Source organism: Carlito syrichta, unplaced genomic scaffold (assembly GCF_000164805.1).
Source record: "Carlito syrichta isolate Samal-C Ts95f unplaced genomic scaffold, Tarsius_syrichta-2.0.1 Scaffold126791, whole genome shotgun sequence".
Classification (NCBI taxonomy): domain Eukaryota; kingdom Metazoa; phylum Chordata; class Mammalia; order Primates; family Tarsiidae; genus Carlito; species Carlito syrichta.
Genome location: NW_007070887.1, coordinates 303242 through 328187, shown reverse-complemented (window position 1 = coordinate 328187; position 24946 = coordinate 303242). Strand labels below are relative to the sequence as shown.

The window sequence follows — 24946 nt, the reverse complement described above, 5'->3', positions numbered from 1 at the left end:
AAAAAGAAGTCTTGAAAGGATCAGATTGATCTGCAATTTAGCTGCCTACCCAACCAAACTCAACTCCTCGAAGAAAGACAACAAAATCCAGACATACAAAAATGTCAAAGTAACAATATCCAGCAGCCAATAAAGTTATTAAACATGTAAAGAAGCAGGAAAATGTGACCAAACCAGGAAACAAAATTAGTCAATAGAAACAAACCCCAAAATGACTGGGAAGATAGAATTCAAAGAAACAGATTTTAAAACCATTATAAATATATTCAAGGATTTAGAGAAAACCAGGAGGAAAAATACAGGAAAACTATAATGCTAGAAATAAAAAATTAACTAGGTGGGTTTAACAGTCGATTAAACACCTAGAAGAAAAGGTATGTGAATCTGAAGAAATGACAATAGAAACTGACCAAACCAAAGCACAAGAAAAAAAGGTTGACATTTAAAAAAGAACAGAGCTTCACTGACCCATGAGACAATGTCAAGAGGTCTGAATAGTCCCAGAAAACAGGAAAAAATATCTGGAGAAATAATGGCCAAGTTTTTCCAAATTTGATGAAAACTATCAATCCATAGATCAAAAAGCTCAAGAAATCCCAAGCACGATAAACACAAAGAAAGCCACATCAAAACACATAATAATCAAGTGGCTGAACCTAACAAAGAGAAAACCTTAAAAACAGCCAAAGTGTAATGGCACATCACATACAGGGAATGAATATGAGAACCTCCAATGAGGTTCTCTCGTGCAAAACAACACAGGAGAAGACAGTGGGATACAACTTGAAAGTGCTGTCTGAGTAAAAAAAGCTAAGAAACCACCATAGCTGCAACAGACAATTTTTTAAAACTTTAATATTTTAAAAACATTAAAATTTATCTATTACTCACCAATAGAAAACTTAGGAATTTTAAATTGACTTGGAGATGTAGGCATAATTTTTGTCTTGGAATTTAGATAGGAATCTCGCCTTCTTATGCTTCTAGTCTTATTCAATTGAGAAGATTCTGACAAAACGGAATTAGAGTTCAGCCTCTGGCCTCCACTTTCCGGAGTGTGGGGTTGGGTGGGAGAAGCTGCTGGGGGTGCCGTGGGTGGCTCGGCTGTCAGCTCAGCAGTATCAGCCCACTTGGCTTGCTTGCAGGATGCACCCACAGGGCCTGCTGGCAGAGACTGCCGCTGCGTGGCGGGTCCCGTTCTGCCTGATTTGCTGATTTTTGACAGTGGCCGGGAATTGCTTGCAGGAATACTTGAAAATTCACTTGATTTAGCTGGAAAAGGATACATATAAAATCTGGTTATCACTCAAGCCCACATGATTTTTAAACTATGAAGTCATTTAACAAACACACACAAGCTATGCTATCTTTATCATAACTACCTTAAACATATGACATATGAACAACATTCTGTAGGCCCATCAGGCAATATCACCAAATACAAGACAACCTAGGTGGCTTGCAGCTTAACTGAGTATATCCTAAGGTATTTATTCTCAACATGATCATCAAGATGTACATAAGCATACATAAATTCAAGCTCATCCATCTTCATTGATAATGTTGGCAGCAGAAATCTTTCCCAATTGAGCAGATGGAAGTGGATAGTCCAGTTACATGCCTCACCAGACAAGTGGGCGGAGAACAGGGAAAGAAGATGCAATCGTTTGTTACTGGTTGATTCCTTTAAATTACGAGGTGGGTCATATTAATTTAAAATAGAATAACAGACAAACAAGGGTGACAAATACTCAGTTACCAATATACCCAGTCAATTTGGCAATAGATTCTTAAAGAAAAACTTTAAGAGAATAACTAATGCCACAACTTATATTTGTACAGTTCATAATAGTTTTACAAAGTTCCACCCCAAACACGATTTTATCTCATCCTAGTGATTCTGCTATGTACAATAAAGAAATATACATACACCAGAGGACACCTCAACTTCTGTCTCAGCCTTTACCAGAGACGGGAACACAAAATAGGAACAAAAGGGGTGCTGATGCACTGAATCAATACAGCAACACACCTCGCAACACCTACAGTAACAAGACAGAGTGGCCACTTATTGAACACATACATGTGCCAGGTGCTCAGCAAGAACACACGAGGCAGCTGTCATCACCTCAGTTAGTAAAGATAGGGACACAAATTGAACCACAAAGTGGCAGAGTCAGAATCCCAGATCAGATCAGTCTGATTTAAGAGTGCATACTTTTCGCATTTTGTGAACAAAATCCACACCATGCTGCCCTGCTGGACTATTGTCAAAGACTACACAGCAAATACAAGTTGAAGGGGATTTGGTTATAAAGGGCAGAAATGCAAAAGGTCTTTCCCAATAGCCTTCTAGGGTTTCTTCCCTTACCACCAGATGGCAGCCTTGGCTTGGTAAGGGTGACACGTAGACTGAATTTAAACAGGTTTGGGAGTGGGGATTTAAACAACATCCAGGAGTTACTGGGTCATCTGCCCTGAATTATCTGGAGCAGTGCTATTTTAAAAAACCTGCATCTGATGTCATTAACATGAGGCTGGCCCCAGCGTCCCTCTGTGTTCTCAGGCACTGGATACGCACACAGTATGATGTGCGTACCCCCTAGACTGAAGCCACACATCTGAGTGTGCCCCTCCTCACAGGAGGCACACAGCCGAGAGCAAAGACAGCGAAAGTCTCTTCCCTGCCTGGAGTCCAGTCTAGCCCATAGCACAGAGCAAGCCCTCCAGGATGTCCTGCTGAGTCGAGTGATTCTATAAAAACAGTCTTCAAGGACTGGGCAGTGTTCGAGGTGTTGCCTGGTTAGATGTGGATCTGAGCACAACTTCAGCTGCCTCACCTTTGCCTTCTGCTGGGGACACACAAACAGTGGATGCTCCCTTTGAAACAGACCCTGAGGAGGAGGGTTTCCTTGTGAGACTGCTGGTAGAGCCAGGTGGTCTTAACAGGGTCTTCTTCGGCCCCAACTGAGACAAAGTGTGAAAAAACAGAATCAGCAAAGATCTCATTATCTACCCATTACTGATGTCAGCAAAAAGAGAAGTTTTAAATAATTTTTAATAATTTAATAATGACTATCTTGAATTTAAAGAAGGAAAAAAAGTCAAACTACACTTCTTCAAATCACCCCTGCATGAGGAACATGTGGGGGAGCTGGCCAAAATGCAGATTTGCATCAGTGGCTATAGGTTCCAGCTTTGGCAATTTTAGCAAGGACTGTGATTCCTACAGTGCTCAGTTTGTATGCCAAAAGATAAATGGCGAAGATGTGGTTGGAAGTCTTCATGCCTATGAGGAGCTGCAGTTTTCAAGACATCAACATCCCATGTCATTCATGCAAAGACCCATGAGGAAAGCAGGGAGCATCCTGCTTACTAGCTAATGCTCAGAGGTTGACTTTTCTCACCCCATACAACTACCGAGAGAGAGGCCAGCCCCCAATATACTCTACCAGGCCTATATTTGCCAAGCTGCCTCTCACAAGCTGTATTTTTGATTTTCCTAACTTGTTTCCTAAAAACACATTACTTACCCACAGAGTTGCCTCCTTAATCCCATAAGTCACAAGTCACAGCCCCAGCAGACTAACCTTATTTAGAACAGGGAGCGATCGCTTCCCTTGGACCAAATGGCTTCCCGTGGCTGGCACACTGGCAGCATCCAGAACAGGTTTATCAGGGAGCACGTCCTTATGGGATTCCTTTTCAGTTAGGATTTTCACCCTGGAAGGACTAGCTGGTATCTCTTTCTTGGGCTGAAAAAATTTAATTTGAACTGTGAGAACTGTCTAGTCTTTAACAGTGGATAGAAATACTGTGGCTCCAATTTAGAGCAAGCCCGGTCACCATCTATCTTCCCAAATGCCACACATGTTCCTCAATTCATCAACTAGATGGAAGGGAATAGAGCAGTTCACTTCCTCTACCAAATCACTATGGACAAAAATGATGATGGATTTTGCTTCCTCATTAAAAACAGTGTAAAATAATATCAAGACAGGTCATTAATTGGAAAGTGATCCTCTAAAGCTATTCCTCAGTCAGAATCCTTATTTAAGAATGATAATGAGGAAACTGGGTCCAGTTACGCAAATTTTAAAATGCAGTACAGAAAGGCTCCTTCATTAAATGGCAATCCCTTACCAGGGAGGCTTTTCAATTGCAATAAATCTTCCTGGTCTAGTAGTGAAAGCCATTTTCTTTGGCCAGCAGAGTCCAACAAAGAATAAATTCCTGACATATTTAGGGACAAGGGCACTCATGGAACTAATCCGTGCTTACATAACTAACACCCTTATAACAGGATAGTTAAGAAGTTAATAGCAACAGAAGTTCGTCATCAAGATGCAGCGATTTCTTTTATATCATTTTAAAAAGCTGAGATATACTTCACACATTAAGCTTACTCTTTTCAAGTGTGCACTTCAGTGTTTTTTTAGTATATCTGCTGTTGTGCAACCATCACAAGCTAGTTTTAAAACATTTTTGTGCCCTGAAAGAAACCTGTACTCATTAGCAGTCATTTCCCATTATTTCAGCCAACCCAGCCTAGGCAAGCACACAACTACTCTGTCTCTATAATCTGCCCAGCGTGGTCACGCCAAATACATGGAGTCATACAACATGTGACCTTGTGTCTGGTTTCTTTAACTGAGCAAGTTTCCAAGGGTTATCCGTGTCAAGCACTTATCAGTACTGCATTTCTTTTTACTGCTCAAAATATTCCATTGTCTGGATAGACCACATTTTATTTATCCATTCATCAGTTGATGGGCATCTGGGTTGGTTCTACTTTTTGGCTATTATGAATAATACTGCTTTGAAATTTCTGCTTAGGTTTTCCCATGGACATGTTCTCAATTCTCTCAGGTGTATGCCAAGGATAACTACTGGGCCCTATGATAACTCTACATTTAACTTTCTGAGGAACTGCCAAACTGCTTTTTACAGAGGTTGCACCATTTTACTTTCCCACTAGCAGTATATGACCCTTCCAGTTTTTCCACATCCTCACCAACACTTGTTATTCCTGTGTTTTTCTTCTTATAGTCATCCTAGCAGTTGTCTTTAAAGGACATTTTAAAGTAGGTGTTACAGCTGGGCTCGGTGGCTCAGCCTGTAATCCCGTGCCTTTGAGAGGCTGAGGTGAGTGGATTGCCTGAGCCCGCGGGTTCGAGACCCGCCTGGGCAGCGAGACCTCATCTCTACAATAAATCAAAAAATCAGCCGGGTGTGGTAGCGCATGCCTGTAATTCCGGCTACTTGGAAGGCTGAGGCGGAAGGATCGCCGGAGCCCAGCAGGTTGAGGCTGCAGTGGCTGGGAGCGGCCACTGCACTCCAGTCTGGGCGACAGAGTGAGACTCCAACTCAAAAAAATAAATAAATAAATAAATAAAATAAAGTAGGTATTTCAATCAAGTGATTCAGTCATTTCTAATGACATCTTCACATGTGCTATCAGTCACTCTAGAAATGAATGAATTTTCCCAGAGAAGCAGGCAAGAAATGGTAGGGGTTTATCAAGTGAGGTGGCATGTAGCCCAGCTGTACAGACAATGCCTCACTCACTAAGAACCAGGGCTCTGGACCCAGAAACCAAGAAATCAAAGGAGATAACTTCAATGGATCCAGAATGGCCCAAATTACACCAAGACCTCTCTGCCCTGAGACCACACAAGCTGCATGCACAAGATCTGTCCCAAATCCACCTGTGCTACACACAGCAAGACCCATTCCACTCTCATTCTAGAAACATTACTTTAGAAATTTACATTCTGGCCAGGCATGGTGGCTTATGCCTGTAATCCCACTGTTTTGGGGGACTGAGGAGAAAGGATGGCTTGAAGCCAGGAGTTCGAGACCAGCCTGGACAACATAACAAGATCCCATGTCTACAAAAAAAATAAAAAATTAGCCAGGTGTGGTGGCATGTGCCTGTATACAGCCCCCGCTACTCAGGAGGCTGAAGCAGGATTGCTTGAGCCCAGGAGTTTGATGCTGCAGTAAACTGTGATCATGCCAATGAACTCCAGCCTAGGCAACAGCAAGACCTTGTCTCTTTAGGAAGAAAAGAAGAAATTTACATGCTAAACGGTCTCCAGACAAAGGAGTTTGTGTGACCAAAGGGATAGGCCCCAGTTATTCAGGAGAGCAAGTGTACTTGCAGCTAGCTGCAGTTCTGTGCCTTCATCATAAGGGGTCATGTAGTTCAGCAAGTGGGCTTGCAGAGAGGAAAGAGCAAGGTCAAGGCCCTTGCTGGGCATTTTGCATTTAGCTAAACCACCTAAATCCCACAAAGTGTCATTCCTCTGTAACTGCTACCAGAGCTGGGAAGGGCTGCAGGGCAGGCTCCCCCAACCCTGCCCTACCTTCTGTCTCCTGAGCCTCCTGTCCCCCGAGCAAGAACCAGATCAGGCAAACATGGCAGCAAGCCATGATCTGACATTCATCCTTCTCCTACCCTCCAAGGCTCCAAGACTCTTAGTTTCCCAGGGTTGGTTAACCGTACCCAAAGGCACCCTGTCAACTACCAAGACAGCTCACTTCCACTTAATGCTGGGGAGAAAAGCAATATAAACTAAGTCACAGGCAAGAAGAAAGACTAGAAGCTATCCTGGAGGAGGAGGAATTTTTGGGAGAGGTTGCTCGTTAAAGCAGATGAAATCCCTGATGGGTGGTATATCCAGCACTACAACAAAACAAAAGGAACAATTTCAAACAGAACTTAGAAGGAGGTATTTTTAAGTGATCGCAGCCTTATCTAAGCCACTCCAAAACTAGCTCCCTATCAGTGACTGCTTTTCCTGGACTTTGCTTTTATGTGCTTCTGAGTTCTCAGAGCATCGACACTTCCAGGTCTCTCCCCCAACGACAGGGCATAAACCAGGAGGGCTGAGAAGCAGGGAGCGTCTGGTGCCCCAGGTGCTCTGGTGCCTGGTTTTGTCTACCTTCTCCATGGCCATGTGGATGTTTCTTCCTCTAACAGCTGAAGCTCGGGGCAGCTGCAATTTGTTGGTGAACTTTTTCTGAAGTGCTGCCTGATTCAAAGGGTGAGCAGAGCTTGATCTCCCTGACAAAGGACGAGCAGAGTGTGGTGGTCCCTGCATCTGGGTGAGGGCAGCCTGGGCAGGAGAGCTTGGCAGGGCAGGGGAGGAGTCCGGGAGCGGAGGCTTGCCCAAGGGTGGCCCCATCAAAGGGCTGTCTGCCAGGCAGTACGTCTCCCTTTTCAGTGACTTGGGACTTTTCTTCATTTCCTTTTCTTTCTCAAAGAGGTTTATTTTTAATTTTGATTCCTGTATGAATCTTTCCACATCCTGGCTCCAAGGGTCTTTGGGCTTGGCATCTTGGGCCGCCTTGCTTCTGCTATTATTTTCTATCTGTAAAGCCAATAAGTGAGCTTCTTTATACACTTCCACAAACTTCTCCCCAGTGAGAGGGCTCCACGTAAAGTGACTGTCAGATGCTGGCAAAGGAGGTGGGTCAGGAATTCGATTATTTGATTCTAAACTAGCAGCAATACATCTTTCTCTATGTCCACAAGGTCCAAAAAAGACTTCATCATCTTCATTGGCACTATTTTTAAAGAAAATGATTGTTAATAATTAATAACTATGGCATTTAAATAAAAGACTTAAGTGAATATGGTTGTGCCTAAGGCACAGGAAGAAAACTCATTTGTTTACCTTGAAGAAGACAGTGAAAGATCAAAATCAAATTTTTCATCGGCCAAAAGAAGAATGTCTGGGGGGGAAAAAGTCCACTGTTATTTTAGGGCTGAGGCTGATAAAGAGAAAAATATTACCAATCTCTATAGCTATCAAAATTATTGTGAAAGTTCATCCCCAAAAGTGCAATCTCTCATTATGTTAATTTAGTATTTTATAGGCAGCACTAAGTTACATTATTTTTTCCCACTTTCTTTTTAAAAATCGCATCACCCATTCTGTGCATACTAAGCCAGCCCAAAAGCTAAGTCCTTACTTTTAATATATAATCCAAAATGCATTCACTGAATCATTCAGCTAGCTTTTCAAGAAGACATAAGCCATTTTCAGGTATAGAACGTTTTCAAAAGACCACCTGCCTCAGCTCCCCTAGAATTAAATTCTCCTCTTACAAGCTACAAAACGTTTACTCATCTTTCAACAATGAATTTAAATATTACTCAAATGCATGGTAGGGACTCACTAAGTACTCACCGACCACCTCACTCCTTGGAGTCCTTTCTGAGCCCCTAGATAAAATGTTCTCTGTACCCCCACACCATCCATATTTCTATCACAGCCAACACAGTCCTGTCAATTTGCCCAGCTCCCTCTAAAACAGACCACTGGCTCTGGGTTTGGAGGTACCTCTGCAGGAACAATTGTTCCCTCCTCTACCTCCCCCCTGGCCCTCATAGCACCTGGACCTGACCCCTACCACCACGCTAGCCTCTGTAAATGCCTCTTGACCCTTCTATACCCCAACTAGACTGTAAGCTCCTCTAAGACAACACATGTCTAACACTATCCCCAAACCCTTCTATGTTCAGCTAAGGACCTGGACACTTAGCAAATATTTATCAAAATGCACTGGACAGATATTCCGATACTGTAAAGTTTATATAGCATTCTAACAAATCATATCTTTTTTATCTTAATCAATAATGCAGCATACAAGCCGGGCTTGGTGGCTCAGCCTATAATCCCAGCACTTTGGGAGACTGAGGTGAGTGGTTTGCCTGAGCCCGCGGGTTCGAGACCTGCCTGGGCAACTTGGCGAGACCTCATCTCTACAATAAATCAAAAAATTAGCTGGACGTGGTAGCGCGCACCTGTAGTTCCAGCTACTTAGAAGGCTGAGGCAGAAGGATCGCTGGAGCCCAGCAGGTAGAGGCTGCGGTGCGGCCACTGCACTCTAGTCTGGGCGACAGAGTGAGACTCCAACTCAAAAAAAAAAAAAAAAAAAAAAAAAAAAATGCAGCATGCTTACCAAAATCACAAAATTTGAAAATATACTAATATTCTAATTAGGTCCTAATTAATCAATTAAATAGTCCTAATTATCTAATCAAGAAAAAAGTAGAAAGCACAAATACACAAAAGAAATAAAAGAAAAATAACCACACAGAGAGGAAATTAGAGGATTCATAAGCTAGTTTGCTCAACTCTTGGCACAAAAATCTAAGAACTTGGCTGAAATGGAAAATATTCTAGGCAAATATACTTTATTTTTTGTATTTAAATTATCTAGATTTATTTATTTATAAAACTGATTCCAGGCTGGGCACAGTGGCTCATGCCTATAATCTCAGTATTTTTGGAGGCTGAGACAGGAGGATTGCTTGTGCCCAGGAGTTCAGGACCAGCCTAGGTAACATAGCGAGACTTCGTCTCTACAAAAAAATTAAAAAATTAGTCGGGTGTGGTTGTGTGTGCCTGTAATCCCAGCTACTTGGGAGGTTGAGGTGGAGGGATAGCTGGAGCCCAGGAGGTTGAGGCTGTGATGAGCCATGAATGAGGTTAAGGCTGTGATGAGCCATGATTATGCCACTGCACTCCAGCCTGGGTGACAGAGTGGGACCCTAACTAAAAAAAAAAAAAAAAAAAAAAAAAAAAAAAACTGACTCTAAAAGAGGAAAAAACTATTAATAGCTCAATAATCATAAAATAACTGGAAAAATTTATTAAAGAGCTATCCTCTTCAAAAAAAAAAAGCACAATTCCAAGCTAGTTCACAGGATCATTCTATCAAATCTTTAAAGAACAAATAATTCTAATACTATTTACATTGCTCCAGAGGATAGAAAAAAATAAATTTTCCAGCCTACTTCTATGGAGCAAGCATAATACCAAAAACCTATATAGTATGTTCAATAAGGAAAGCTACAGATCAGCCTCACTTATATCAACATAAAATGCTAAACAGAAATATTAGCAAGGAGTATGCAGCCACACTATAAAAAAAAAAAAAATATATATATATATATATATATATATAAAATGAGTTGATTTCATTTCAGGACTGTAAAATGGTTTAATTTCACACAATCTAGTAATATAATCATTATATTACTAGACCTAAGGAGAAAACCATATGATTGCCTCCATATATGTTGAAGAGGCAAATGATAAAATACAACATACTTTCTTGATTTTAAAGGTTCTTAATAAAATAATAGATATATTTTAACATATAAGGAAATATCCATCTCCACCCAAAAGCCAATATATTAGGTTCGATGGGATAACATCAGAAGTATTCCTTCCAAAGACAGGAGAAAATATATCTCATCAGTTAGGCTAATTTGTGCTGAAGTAATAAATGCTCTAAGCTTAAGTGGCTTAAAATAACAAACATATATTTCTCACTCAAACTATATGTCTGCTGAGGCTAGGCTGGGGCCCTGCTCCCTGAATGCCTTGCTCCAGAATCCAGACTGATGGAGGCTCCATCAATAGGAACATGAAGGTCTCTCCAAGGCAGGAAGAAGGAAAAAGAGCAAGTTCCACAGTGGTTCTTAAAGGCTTATACCATAAATAACACACATTACAACATTCCCATTTCATTGGCCAAGTGAATCACCTGAATCAAACCTAACTTCAAGTGGACAGGAAGTACAATTCTATCACATACCCAGAAGAAGAAAAAAACAGAGCAAGTCTAACGAACAGCACCAATGACTACCATTTACATGTAAACTAACCCATAAGCTAGTATCAGTCTTAGTGCAAAACTATAGAGAAATTTCACTAAAACTGGGCATGTGGCAGTGATGTTTGCAAGCATCAATTCTTAACACTGTTCTGGATGCATTAACCAACGTAATTAGACAAATGAAGGAATGTGGAGGTAAAATTATCGTGGTACACGGATGCCATGATTATGGACACAAGACAAAAATCAAGAAAATCAATTGAAAACTATTATAAACAGTAAAAGGAAAAAATAATATGGCTGAGGACAAAATCATTTCACAGTAATCAACAGCTTTCACATCTACAAAGAACAGTTAGAAGACATAATGGAAGAAAAGACTTCATTCACAGTAAGAACAAAAAATGCAAAATACCTATAAATAAACCTAACAAGAAATATGCAAATTGGGTATAAAGAAAACTTAGTATATCATAAAAGTAAAATATCAAATAAAAAAGGAAGGTGAGCAAATGGTATTAAGATAAACTATGTACTCGTTTGGAAAAAAAAAAATTTGGATCTATCCCTCATACCATACCAGGAAAAATGTCAAATAAATCAAAAACTTAACTGAAAAAAATGAAACCCTAAAGGAAAAAGAAGAAACCATGAAGAAATTGTTTTATAATTTGGGAGTATAGGGTTCTAACTATGACACTAAAATGGAAGATATAAAAGACTGAACTTCAAATATATAAAAATTTGTTACATCTCTGCATGGCAAAAAATCACAACGAGCAAAGTTAAACAAGAGTGGGAGAAAGAATATTTGCAACTCATTTCACAAAGGACTAATTTATGAAGTGCACCTACAAATTGCTAAGAAAACAACTAACAACCTAATAGAAAGATAAAAAAAGAATATGAACACAGACAATTCGCAGAAAATAAAATGTTCTTAAGTATATGGCAAGAAGTTCAGCGTCTTTCAAAAATAAAAAGGAAAAAAATACTTTTACCCTGAGATTCTACTTTTCACCTATCAAATTGGCAAAAATCAAAGTTTTATAAACTGTAGGCAAAGCTGTGGGAAAGGGGACGATTCCTACACTGTTGGGGAAGGTGTAAATTATTATAGCTCTGTAGAGAGTAACCTAGCAGTACCTATCAAAATGAGAAATGCACATACCCTTCAACCCAACAAGTCTACTTTGACAGATGTGTAAAATGATGTGGTGTGCAGTTATCTATTGCATCATTATCTGTAACAGCAAGACACTAGGCACAAACTAAATGTTCATCCACAGCAGATGAAATAAATTATATTACCTCTCCAAGATGAAGCACAACATAGGTACAAAAAAGAAAAATAACGCTCTTCATATGTTGATACACAATAATAATCAAGATAAATTAAGTGAAAAATGCAAGATATAGGACAGGATTCTATATGTTATATGAAAATGGGAAAGACAAATTGTATCTGGAAGGAACCCAAGAGACTGATGACACCGATGCCATGGAGGATGCAACTAGGTAACTAAGGGACAAAGATGAGAGAGAGATGTTTCACTTTTGACATGTCTGAACCTAGGAAGTCAGGTTTTTTTGGTTTTTTTTTTAATTGGAGTCTCACTCTGTCGCCCAGGCTAAAGGGCAGTGGTGCACTCAGGTGATTCTTCTCCCTCAGCCTTCCAAGTAGCTGGAACTACAGGTGCACGCTACCATGCCCAGCTTATTGCCCAGGCTGGTCTTGGACCCCTGAGTTCAGGCAATCCTCTCGCCTTGGCCTCCAAAGCGCAAGGATTACAGGCTTGAGTCACTGTGCCTGACCCAGAAGTCAGTTTTATAGGTCACTTCCAGAAACTTCCACCTATCTGGTGTGGAAAATAAAACCCTGGGCCAGAAGTCAAGGAAGCAGTTCTCTACTCTGGGCTCTCCCACTGGCTCCGAGTAGCCCTGTGCTGGCTGACTCATCCTCCAAACACGAGAGCATGCATAACAGGCTATATTCTCCACTGGGTGCCAGGCAGACTTGGAGTACATGGTGTCTGCCCCTGGGGGAGCATCAGGCAGTGTGCTGAGAGATAACATGGAGGTGGGGACGTCTCCACAAAAATACCAAAGCATGTATGTGAGGAACTGGTCAGAGGTCAGAGTGGCTGGAAGAAGTAAAAATGCAGGTTGGGTCAGATTCCCAGAGGGTTTTCGAGGCATGGACGGCAAGGAGCTCTTATGTTACCTGAAGTGTGATAGGAAGCTACTTGAAGGGACTTAAGCAAAAGAGCTTAATAAGCTAACATGTACTTTTAAAAGATGACATTGCTGCTCTGTAGTGAGTGTATCAGAAAGGAAGCAGGTAATTATCTACTGAAATTACAAATGCACATTTGGCCAAAGTGAAAAACAGACAAGTAGGAGCAGGTGAGAGAACATGGCTGAGACCAAGGTGGTAGTATCTGGATGGAGATGGAAAGAATCTGAAGATGGATCCAAAATATATTCTAAAAGTGGAGATGACAGTAATTGGTGATTGAAAGTGGGAGGTTCTCAGTTTGAACAGCTAGGTGAATGAAGAGGCCAATTACTTTGATGGGAAAGATAAAAAAGAACAGGTTAAAAATAGACTATGGGTGCAATGGTTCACACCTAGAATCCCAGCATTTTGGGAGGCCCAGGAAAGAGGATCGCTTGAGCCCAGGAGTTCAAGACCAGTCTGGGCAACATAGCGAGACCTTGTCTCTACAGAAAACTTAAAAATTAGTGGGGCATGGTGGTGTGCATCTGAAATTCCTGCTATTCAGGAGGCTGAGGCTGCAGTGAGCCATGATAGTGCCACTACACTTCAGCCTGGGTGACAGTGAGATTCTATCTTTTAAAAAGGAAAAAAAGAATGAGGTGGGGTGGGGGGGCATGCTGAGCCTGAGATATTCACAAGATGCCTATAAATAGGCAGGTAAATATACAAGTCTGGAGCTCAAGACAAAACATGGGTGCACCAGAAAAAAGATGCGGTATAACGGATAGAATGTAAAGCTGTGTAGATGCTGACAGTCCCTAGGACAAAAGTGCAAGATGATCCCAGACCAGATCTTGGGGAAGAACAGAAAATGGCAGAGGAGGAGGAGAAGCCTGCAGAGACAAGATACACCAGCTGGAGAAGCAGGAGGAAAACCAAGAGTGCCTCCGATATCAAGCAAGGAAGTTTCCAGAAGGACAAAAGGTCAAATATTATTAAGAAGCTGATTGATTAAGTGAGGACAAAAAATTGACAAGAGATTTGGCAATAAGGGAGTTACTGGTGACTAATGAAAGCAGTTTGACTGGAATGGTGAGGGCAGAAGCCAGAACAGGAGGGGTTGAGAGAGGAAAAAAATAGCAGAACAAATGAAAAAGTTATTGAATTTGGCTCAGAGCGAGGAACACAGCAACGCAGAGGTAGCAGAGGAGATATGGAGACAAGTGAAGTAAGGGAACTTATCCGTTTGTGGATGCTGAACATGATCAAGGACAAGCAAAAAGCAAGGAAACGAAGTGAGAGTGCCAGAAGGGGGAAGCCCTCAAGAAGGAGAAAGAAGGGTATAGCATGCAGGTAGAAGGGACATATTTGAAAGGGAGGAGATAACAGGAGGAGACAGGTGCACAGGCAAAAACCTTTCCAGTTACGATGAAAAAGCAGTGATGATTTGCAAAGTCTCCAGGGCTATTTCTGTGAAATGGAGGCGTTAAGGATGCTTGGTACCCAGTTTACTTGCCTTGCATGGGTGTTGTGAGGACCAAAGGATAAAAGGACGTCAAAATGCTTTAAGAGAAAAGAGGGTAGGGTCTATAACTCATTTTGTGAAGTTGTACTCTCATCTTGATACCCAAACCAGACAAGGACAGAAGAAAGGAAGGTACAGGCCAGGCTCACAAACATGGTCCCAATTATTTTTTATTTTTTAATTTTTTTAGTCAGAGTCTCACTCTATTGCCCAGGCTGGAGTGGCAGTAATGCTCACTGCCGCTGTAGCCTTGACCTGCTGGACTCAGGCAATACTTCCACCTCAGCCTTCCAAGAAGCTGGAACCATAGATGTACGCCACCACACCTGGTTAATTTTTTAATTTTTTGATTTATTGTAGAGACAAGGTTTCACCAAGTTGCCCAGGCTGATCTCGAACCCCTGGACTCAGGCAATCCTCTTGCCTCTGCCTCTCAAAGTGCTGGAATTACAGCCATGAACCACTGCACCTAGCCAGTCCCAATGATTCTAAACAAGTCTTAGCGACAAAGAGAAAACAGTGACAAACAAAATAAATAAATTAATTAATCAACAAACATTTGCGTGCCCACTCAGTGTCAGGTACTGTTCTGCGCAGAGGAGATGCTGCACTAAATAAAGCTTACAAGGGTCGGGCTCGGTGGCTCAGCCTGTAATCCCAGCACTTTGGGAGGCTGAGGCCAGTGGCTTGCCTGAGCCCGCGGGTTTGAGACCCGCCCGGGCAACTTGGCGAGACCTCATCTCTACAATAAATAAAAAACTAGCCGGGCGTGGTAGCGCGTGCCTGTAGTTCCGGTTACTTGGAAGGCTGAGGCGGAAGGATTGCCGAGCCCAGCAGCTCGAGGCTGCGGTGGCCGGGAGCGTGCCACTGCACTCCAATCTGAGTGAAACTCCAACTCAAAAAAAAAAAAAAAAAATTAAAATAAATAAATAAATAAAGCTTACAAGAATACTTGCTGTGATGCAACCTTAAGTAAGCGGGCGGCATGCGGGTGAAAAAAATAAAAAATGAGGACAGAGTACCATGTGTTTTATAGGTGCAGCGCACAAGATGGGCACTTAATAAAGAATTGCTCAAAGAAACCATCCAACCTCCATTTCTACTGACCCTGAACAACAGTGCAGCACTAGCAAAGACTTACCTTCCTTCTGAGGAACATCCGTCTTCACCTCTCCTGCCTGGCTGGTTGAAGGCATATCGCAGCCCTCGTCTCCTTCCATGGAAAGAGCTGTCAAGAAGTCACTGCAGAGAGGAAGGGGGCCAAAAGATGAGTAGGTGTCAGAGTCAAGGGTCCCTGGTCCCTTCAGCCCTTGGCTTAGCAGCGTGAGCCACTGCGGCACGCACTGGAGGCAGAGAGAGCCGAAGGCCACGGCCAGGTCAGGGAGAGGAAAAGGCGACGCGGTGGCCTCCTTGGAATGATCACATGCGCAGGGATCCCCTAGGGACCGAGTGCCACTAAGGCCGGGTGCTGCGGAGCGGCGGCCGGTCCAAGCGAAGCCTGGACGCTGTTGGACAGAGATCACGGAATTCTTGGCTCTCGGGCCAGAGTGTTGGGGGTCTTTGGTATGCCCTGGGGCAGCCCCCGACATCCCTGCATTCCTCTCGAGACGCGGGGGGCCTTCTGCGGCCCCGGTTCGAGCCCAGACTCGGCTCCAGACGGCGCGATGCCCCTCCCCCACTCGAGCACAGTGGGCACCACACTGTACTTGGCCCGCCGACCCGCCTCGCCCCCCACCCCAACCCTCTTACCCCAAGCGGCCAACTACGCAAGATGCGCCTCCGCCAAGGATTTAAATGCGGCGCCGGGCGGTGCGGGCTGCCGATTGGCCTGTTTGAAAAGCGTTCCGCGAGGTTGCTGTCCCGATGCATCCTGGGGATTGTAGTCAGTGTGCGCATGCGCACTGTTCCCGCACAGCCGATTGGATCTGCTCGAGCCGGACGCACCTACCCGGAAGTTCACCCGGTGCCCTACGGTTCGCTTGTTGGGAGTAAGCTGTGTCTTCTTGGATTCCGCGTCAGGGCGGGAACGACGTATACCAGTTCTTCATGTGTATGGCGTGTGTATAGTGAAGCTTTAAAATTGCCACCTAAGGGCGCTGATGAGAAGACTAAACGAAATATGTACATTCACTGCTCTGTAAAGCTGTACATGTCAGTTATTCAAACAGTAGTAAAAAGGCAGGGCCTCTGCCCCGAGGAGCGTCTAGGTGATACTAGGTAATCCACAGACAAGAGAAAGCAGCATTGCCAGAGCTTCCCTGTCTGTCTGGCCGGAGAGGAGCCGTTGCCTTAGGGAGGTTCCCAGCGAAGAAGGCCTGAGGACAGCCAGAGGGTGTGGTGGGAACCTGTCCTGGGCTTAAAAGGTCGGGTGGGGAGCAGTGAGCCTAGACCTAGGGAATGAAGTCTGCGTTGGGGAGTGCACATGTTGGGGAGGGATTGAGAAGCGGATAGGACATCCCTGACCTGAGCAACTTGGAGAGGCTAGCACAGTACTGGTATACAGGTCAGTCTGGGGCAGCTTGAGCTTTCGCCTGTGAACCAGGTATAAATAATACCCACCTCAGAGACTTGAGGATCAAATGAGGGTCTCCACCCAGGGCAAAATGTCACCAAGACGTAGCTCTAGGACTGACAGCTGGAGGAGGATGCAAGAAAGAGGAGCCTGGGAAGACTGACAGGGTCTGCCCTGGGAAGGATGGAACTCTGGAGACCACCATTTTCAGGGAGGATTGTGAGTATTTATTTGTGGCAGGCTGGGTGGAAGCTGTCCAGAGAGCAGCCACCCCGGGCCCAGGGCAGAAGCCTTCCAGAGTGGTTGAGGCCACCTCTGGTCTTCCATGTCCCTGGTATCGCAACATCCACATCAAGTCACCCCATGTTGCTGTGGTCCTTCACTTCTGACCCTGAGGCCAGATCCCCATGGATTCCTAAGGGGCAGATAGGGCAGGTCTCACTTACTCTCCCCAGCCTCACCCAGCCCAGCACTGAGCACCAGGCAGCGGCTGAGAGAGTGCTGAGTAGGGTGGAGTGGTCAAACAGCTTGGAAAGTTTGGCCTGCCCACTGCATCTCCTTCTTGGCTTGTCCCAGAGATGTCTGTGGGGATGGGGAGATCCCAAACACCCCCTCCCAACGCTCCCCTCCCTGTATTGTGTTTTTACATAGTAGGTGCTCAGTAAACAGCACAAATGATTGATAACGTTGCTGTTTCTCTAAACTATATCTTCACTCCATCCCTCTTCTCTTGGCTTCCTTCCCCCTTTTTAAAAAAAATTATTTGCCTATCATAGATTCATTTCTTCCTTCCCCCAGTAGGGTTCTACTTTACTTATTCACGCATTCATTTACCAACTTTTACTGACAGCTACTCAGTGCAGACCATGTGCTGGGTGATGCTGGGACACAGATGCTGTCTGTGACCTGAAGAGGTCACAGCAGGAAAGGCACAATAGTAAGGGCAGGTGCCAAGGGCTGTGGGGCACAGAGGAGGCAACCTTACCAGCCTGCAGTGGGGGTTAGGGGGTGGCAGAAGTCTTCCTGAAGAGTTCTTCCTTCCTTGGCCAAGTCATGTCTTGCTTGGAGCCAGGAGAGGGGAGGGAGGCTCCCCCTTAGGATGTGTCCCTAGCTCCTGGATAGAGAGAGTACCTCTCTGGAAATCTTAGTGTAACCACTCATTTTCTTGACTCACTGCTTCACCCATCCCAAGTTCAAGAAGCCTGTCTGCCTAGGAACCAGCCCCAGGCCTGGCACATAGATGTTCAAAAGTACTCACAAGAGTTAGTCAAATGAACTGATTGATTTATTTTAGTCCTAGGAATTTTTCTAGGCTTTAGAAAACTGCAGAGACCTAATGAATGTGGAGGCCTTTTCTCCCTCCCAGGAGGCCTGCCCCTTCCTGCCCTGATGAGTCCCTACCTAATTCCAGTACAAACTGAAGGAACTTGAAAAACATCTTGGCCCTGGAATCTCCCCTCACTGGAAGACTGACAGCAGCACATTCAGGAGGGACCTCAAGCAGGTTATAAGGAAGTAGGAGACAGAAGACCCACTCAGATCTTATTATAGTCATGTCACAGTGCTTTGGTTTTTGTCTCAAGAGCAGCCCTGAGAGCTCAATCCTCACACCCTAGAAATGCATCTGCATTCATGTAATAAAAAACCATAGTTGATCCAGGAACCCTTGTACCTGAAGCCTCGTTATGATGTGCAGTTCAAAAAGAGAAACAAGTCCAAATCAGCACCACCAAAGCCTCCTGAGGGAGGCTCAAAGACTGCTCCCCAGAGACAGCAGAAAGAGCCACCCCATGTGCTCGTTCATCTGTCAGGACGATGGTGGGTGCATCAACTGGGGGCTGAGGCCACAGCTTCTACTAGTGGACCCTGGGCAAGTCACTCCCCCACCATCAGTACCCTCACCTAAAAAGTGGGACAACAGAGCCTGCCTAGGATATAAGGAAAACTAAATGAAAGGGTTTATCCCAAGAACAGCCTGGTGTTTCTAGGAGCTGTTCTTGGGATAAACCCTTTTAAATCCCACCCCTGCCTGCCTTCCAAACCTTGAACAGCCAGTCTGTAAGTATAAGCATTTCCCTGGGAAAATACAATTTGCAAGACAAGTGGAAAGAGCAGCACCCATGTGGGCTCTGATGCTGGCCCTTTGCAAGGACTGGAAGAAGATTCTGAATCATATTTAAAATTAATTTGTGAAACCGTTGGTTTCCAGGGCTTTCTGCATAAGACTGAAGATCACCCTCTTAACAGCCCTAACAAACAGGCCCTGGCTATTCCCCTGACCCTAATCCAGCAGAGCAGCTGATAGAATGCTAGGGAGGCCATCGCTGAAGTCTCCAGGTCAGAGGCAGCCAGGCCAGTTCACTACATGAGGTGGACAGTGGCTGCCTTGCGGATGAGCCGCTCGGTCAGAGGCGAGTTGGGCTTCAAGGCGTCACGCTCCATCAGAAGGCTCCTGTGGAAACAGATACAGGTTCTCTTATGGAACTTTCTAGAAGGATGTGGGTCCTGGTGTGGACCCTTGGTCCCAAGTCAGGACACAGGCAACCAGGGCTACAGCACAGAGGGAGTAGGGTGGGCCAAGATGCAAAGGGAGGAGGCCTGGCCTCAGTGGGTAGAGGGGTAACACAGACTTCCATAAGCCAAGTTCATGCACAGCTGGTAGGAGCGGAACTGGGGCATCCAGGTTGGAGAACACTTTGACTCTGTCTTAAAGATAAAAACTAGAAACCCCATGATGCCAAGAGTGATGAGAATTCACTGTGGCCTGGTCTGTCTCGGTCTGGCCTGATCCTCCTGCTCAATGCTGGGGACAAGAGGAACGGGGTGTCTAAGGTCAGGGTAGGAAGCCACACCTGAGACTGTTCCAGGAAAAGCAAGTGGCAGAAGAGAAGGTATGGGGAAAAAATCTGTTTGAAGAAAGCAATTACAGATACCGTTCAAGGTAAAGACCTAGCTGTGAACTGAATATTTGTATCCCCACCAAATTCATATGTTGAAGCCCATATCCCCAAGGTGATGGTTTTAGGAGGGGAGGCCTTTAGGAGGCAATTAGGTCATAAAGGTAGGACCTTCATGAATAGGATCAGTGCCCTAATAAGAAGACATGTGGCCAGGTGTGGTGGTGCACCTGTAGTCCTAGCTACTCAGGAGGCTGAAACAGGAGGATTTCTTGAGCTGCAGTAGAAACAGGAGGAGTTCAAGGCTGCAGTAAACTATGATGGGACCATTGCACTCCAGGCTGGGTAACAGAGCAAGACTCTGTCTCTTAGAGAGAGAGGAGGAAAGGGAAGGAAGGAGGGAGAGGGGAGAAAGGGAGAGAGACAGATATGCTCAGAGGAAAAGTCTGTTTACAAGCCAGGAAAAGAAGGCCTCACCAGAAACCACACCCTGCTAGACCTTGATCCTGGACATTCTAGCCTCCAGAGCCTTGAGAGATAATAAATGACTATTACGTAAGCCATCCAGTCTGTGGGGTTTTTTTAAAATAGCAGCCTGAGCAGACCAAAACAGCCCCCAAACAACTGACAACAGTGGTTCTGTGGGGTGTGAAAGGTGTTAAAAGGCTGGGCCTGGCACTCAGTGTGGGACATCATGGCCAGGGTAGAGGGTTTCCTGGCTTTGGGATCAGGTGAGCTGTGCTGACAGCCCCACAGGTGCTGCCTGGTGGCCACAGAGAACTTGGAGGGAATGCGCTCCTCGCCTTGCAACAACTGTCAGATCCTGTGCAGCCTGTTCCTCCCCAGCACTATCCACTGTGACCCAGGCAGGCCCACCAGCTCTGAGTGCCAGACCTTGTCCCAGCTCCATCCTCAGCCCTCCTGTCCATGTGGTCACGTTTCTCAGTGTGTCTCCCACCCAAGCCACAACCTGGAGCTCCCTAAGGGGTTTCACCACTAAAGAAACATAGGTGGTTCTGCGTATGGTCACAGAGGGATGAAGTAGGGGACATATGTCTAAGACATTTCAGAGCCACACCTGTTTCATCAGTGCCATCGAACTGTACGGCTTCATTTGGAAATCCTGCCAGAGGGAGCTGGGCCAGTGCCCCTGCACCTAAACCACCAGGCTTGTTGGTAGCCATGGGCCCCCAAGCACCTCTCTCCCCTCAGGTATCGGGAGTGGATGTGATGTGAGGAGCAGACGAGCACTGTCACTGTAGCAGGCCTCGAGTAAAGGCCCCAAGCGAAGGCAAGGTCTGGCTTAATGGCCCCAAGCTCATAGGCAAGGTCTCGCTTGGTAGCTCAGAATCCTAGCCAAAGACAAGGATGCAGCCTGCTACATGAAACGGCGTCTCAGATGCCCACACATCTGGGTGCACATAGTACGGATAAAGCCTTAGCTACGACAAGATAACTGTGGAACAGCTCACCTTTAGGTAGCAACAAAATTCCGTTATAGCTCCCTCACAGACCTTGAATCCCTTTCAACTTTCTTTGCGCTTGATTATAAAATAAATATACTGAGTTAGTTCAGGACACTTCTCCTCCATCAGAGGTAAGTGTCCCACCTGGCCCCACCTTTTCTTTATGTCTTTGTGTCTGTGTCTTTCGTAATCTCTCACCACTCTCTCTCAGAACCTTCAAGGCAGCCATGCAGGCCATGGCATCTTGCACCAGCACAGGAACCTGAGCATGAGAGAACACCTAATCTCAGGCAAAGAGACATTCCGAGAGAGGTGCACCTAAAAATAAGGTAAGGTAAGGAGCAGATTTAGTTTCAGCTGAGTGTAAAACATGGGTAATTGTGGCTCCCAAGAGAGAAGTCTGCATGTCCAAGAGTTAAAATCTATGCTTCGGGCAAGAGGCTGCCCAGTTAAAAGTTCTCAGCTAGAGGAATTTTTAAGCTTTGTACAGGAAACATGCTCCTGGCTCCCTGCTCAAGGGACAGTTAATTTGGATACTTGGAATATGGTCAGTAAACAACTTAGAGGGCCAAGTTCTCCCAGCCTTGTTCACGGCCATGCTAGCCACTGTTGTTTGCTAGGTTCGTAGAACAAGGAGAAATCCTTATTGGACTTATTTCCCGGACCCTCCCATTCTCCAACCCACTACTTGGGCTGGTGGGTAGGTCCCTGTCTTTATCAACAATACCCGTATGTTGGAAGGACAGTCTGATAAACATATTACTGCTGACCACAGTATAAATTTTAACTTCACGGGGGCTAGTAATAGCCTTCCTATTTGCCTATCTAACATCCCTAAGTTGGGTTGTCTTAAGATGAGTCAAGAAAATAAAACCTCCTATGGGGCTAAACAAATAGCTAATATTTTGGGCCCCTGGGACATAACAAAATATCTATAAACTATATCTAAGTGGGGGTTCCCTAGTTCTACTTATAATGTCTCCCAGGCTCACCCCAATGTCTCATACTGCCTTAATAGCACAGGAATAGAGCTTGGCAAATTCCACAATTGGATAGAATGTGCCACTCCTGCGCCTACGGTCCTAAAACTTATGGAAACCCCCCTCTTAATTTATGATTGGTCTCACAGACTGGACCCCTCTCATCCTAACCATGACCTCATTTCCCCTAGTGGTTTTTGTTGGCAACATCCTTACTACTTCTCAAGGTGACATCCAAAAGGAACTGTGGCAGCTCACTGCCTCCCTTGATTTTGTTAACTTTACTAGTGCGTCACTGGTCAATTTGGCAGGAAGCTGTGGTACAAGCCTGTGTCCAACCTCCATATGTCCTTTTAACAGGCTCTGTTAATGTCACCCCAGTACATAATCATTCTGCCTTATAATGTAACTCTTATAATCTTACAAATTGTGTCACCCACAATAATGCAGGACAAGACATCCTGGTTTTACACCAGCACCCCGTTGTTATGAATCCTACTAACATATCAGGCCCTTAGTATGATGATGCAGGACTGCAAGGACTTCAGGAATTACACCACCAACTTGCTTCCTGGCCTCATAGGGCCATTGGATTGATAATTTTTGGACTGGTAACCTTAATTTCAGCCATTGCTTCTGCAGTGACTGCCGCTGTCACACTGTCTCAATTCATCCAAAATGATGAGTTCGTCAACGCTGATTCAAAATACCTGCAAGGTCCTACAACAGCAAGAATCCATAGACTTAAAGCTAGAAACAAAATTAAATGCCCTGGAGGCTGTAGTCACTGGATTGGGAAACCAGATAAACAGCATAAAAATGAAACAACAACTACGATGCCATGTGGCATACAATTGGGTTTGTGTTTCTTATAATAACAGTCTTTGAAATTGGGACTTAGTCAAAAAACACCTACAAGGGATATGGAGTCACAATAACATCAGCATAAACCTGCTTAAGCTCCACCACAATATTCTAGACATCCAGAACAGCCAAGATCCTATCTTACAACTTGCCCAAATGGCACAAAATCTTTATGATTTCAAGACATTCAATCCCTTTAATTTATTAAAGCATTCTGCTTGGCATATTCTGAATTTTTTCATGTTTACTCTAATCCTCCTTTGTTTTTTGCCAGTCAGATATGGAATCCTCCAAGGCCAATTCAGAGCCACCACAATAGCCTACATTCAGAAAATAAAAAAGGGGGGATGTCAGGAGCAGATGTGATATGGGGAGCAGACGAGCACTGTCACTGTAGTAGGCCTTGAGTAAAGGCCCCAAGCGAAGGCAAGGTCTCACTTAATGGCCCCGAGCTCATAGGCAAGGTCTCACTTGGTATTTCTGCATCCTAGCCAAAGGCAAGGGATACAGCCTGCTACACGAAATGGCGTCTCAGATGCCCATACATCCGGGTGAACATAGTACAGATAAAGCCTTAGCTACAAGATAACCACGGAACAGCTCGCCTTTAGGTAGCAACAAAAATCCATTATAGCTCCCTCACAGACCTTGAATCCCTTCCAACTTTCTTTGTGCTTGATTATAAAATAAACATATTGAGCTAGTTCGGGGCCACTTCTCCATCAGAGGAAAGTGTCCCATCTGGCCCCAGCTTTTCTTTATGTCTTTGTGTTTAAGTCTTTCTTAATCTTTCGCTGCTCTCTCTTGGGACCCTCAAGGCAGCCGTATGGGCCGTGGCACTTGGGCACCCCATGGTTTCTCTTCTTGCCCCTCAAACACAGGGGACATGGGCAAGGGGGGCGGGGCAAAGTCTCACCCCCAGGGGCACACAGGCTGTCGAGGAGTCAACAAAGAGCTTGGCAACCGCAGCCCAGTAAGACTGCCAGGCTGAGGAAGCACTGAGAGGAGCTGGCAATGGCTGGGGCTCCTCATATCTTGGGGTCTCTGACACCCCCACCTTCTAGCTACACTACCCTCCTAACACACCCACCTGTGGACTTGTTAAGTCCACTTGGTTTTCAGGTCTCTCCACAAGTGTCACTTCTGTGGGGTACGTCCCCAGACTCTGCCAACCTCCCTGTCCACTCAGTGCCTCTGTCACAGCATCTTAGGGCAATGCGCCCCTCCCTCTGGGCAATTTTACATAATGAGTGTGATTAACCATTTCATGCCAGTTCCCCACCATAGACAGTCTCCAGGCAGCCAGGTCCTGGGTCTGCCAGCTCACCAGTGCCTCGTGGCACCCAGCACAGGCAGGTAAGAGAAAGTGAGCTGGGGCTGTAAGAGCAGTAAGTGCCAGCCAGATAGAAAAGGAGAAAGGCTGTCCCAGGTAGAGGGCACAGGATGTGCAAAGGCCCAGGGGCCTGGAAGAGCAGGATATGTTTGGCAACTGGGTAGCTCTGCATGGCTAAAATGGGGAGTGGGCTGGGGGGCAGGAGTTGGTCCTGGGGTGGGGACTGGTTGGCTCCCTTGGTCAAGTTAAGCAGGCTAACAACGGAGAACCAAATTCCCTTCAGACTTGCATCTTCACAACTTCAAAAGCATGAACACATCTGGTCAAGGGAGGTGGAGCCTCCAGGCATCCAGAGGTCTGCAGGGAGAACCTATGTAAGAGGCAAGTATGTCAGGAAGGGGCCAGGGGCTCACCGGGCCACGTTCTTATGGAGGCTGGAGGTGCAGTTCAAGGCCGCATGAATCAGTAGCTGGTTGAAGACGTCTCTCTGAAATGTCAATTGGGCATGTT

At 45.0% G+C, this 24946-nt stretch overlaps 2 protein-coding genes across 2 annotated transcripts in view; both read right to left on the bottom strand.

Annotated features, from left to right (window-relative positions):
* Positions 1–16170, bottom strand: part of GTSE1 (G2 and S-phase expressed 1) — a 30308-nt gene extending 14138 nt beyond the window's left edge. The window contains exons 1-7 of the mRNA XM_008048813.2: positions 16134–16170; positions 15526–15626; positions 7683–7740; positions 6948–7572; positions 3591–3755; positions 2841–2967; positions 892–1272 (exon numbers count right to left, since the gene is read on the bottom strand). Coding sequence (XP_008047004.1) covers positions 892–1272; positions 2841–2967; positions 3591–3755; positions 6948–7572; positions 7683–7740; positions 15526–15604 — 1435 coding nt within the window. The 5' untranslated portion in view covers positions 15605–15626; positions 16134–16170. The remainder of the gene's footprint in view (positions 1–891; positions 1273–2840; positions 2968–3590; positions 3756–6947; positions 7573–7682; positions 7741–15525; positions 15627–16133) is intronic.
* Positions 16171–19088: 2918 nt separating this feature from the next.
* TTC38 (tetratricopeptide repeat domain 38) overlaps positions 19089–24946 on the bottom strand; it is a 29638-nt gene continuing 23780 nt past the window's right edge. Inside the window, exons 13-14 of the mRNA XM_021707907.1 lie at positions 24850–24923; positions 19089–19348 (exon numbers count right to left, since the gene is read on the bottom strand). Of these exons, the coding sequence (XP_021563582.1) occupies positions 19258–19348; positions 24850–24923 (165 nt within the window). The 3' untranslated portion in view covers positions 19089–19257. The remainder of the gene's footprint in view (positions 19349–24849; positions 24924–24946) is intronic.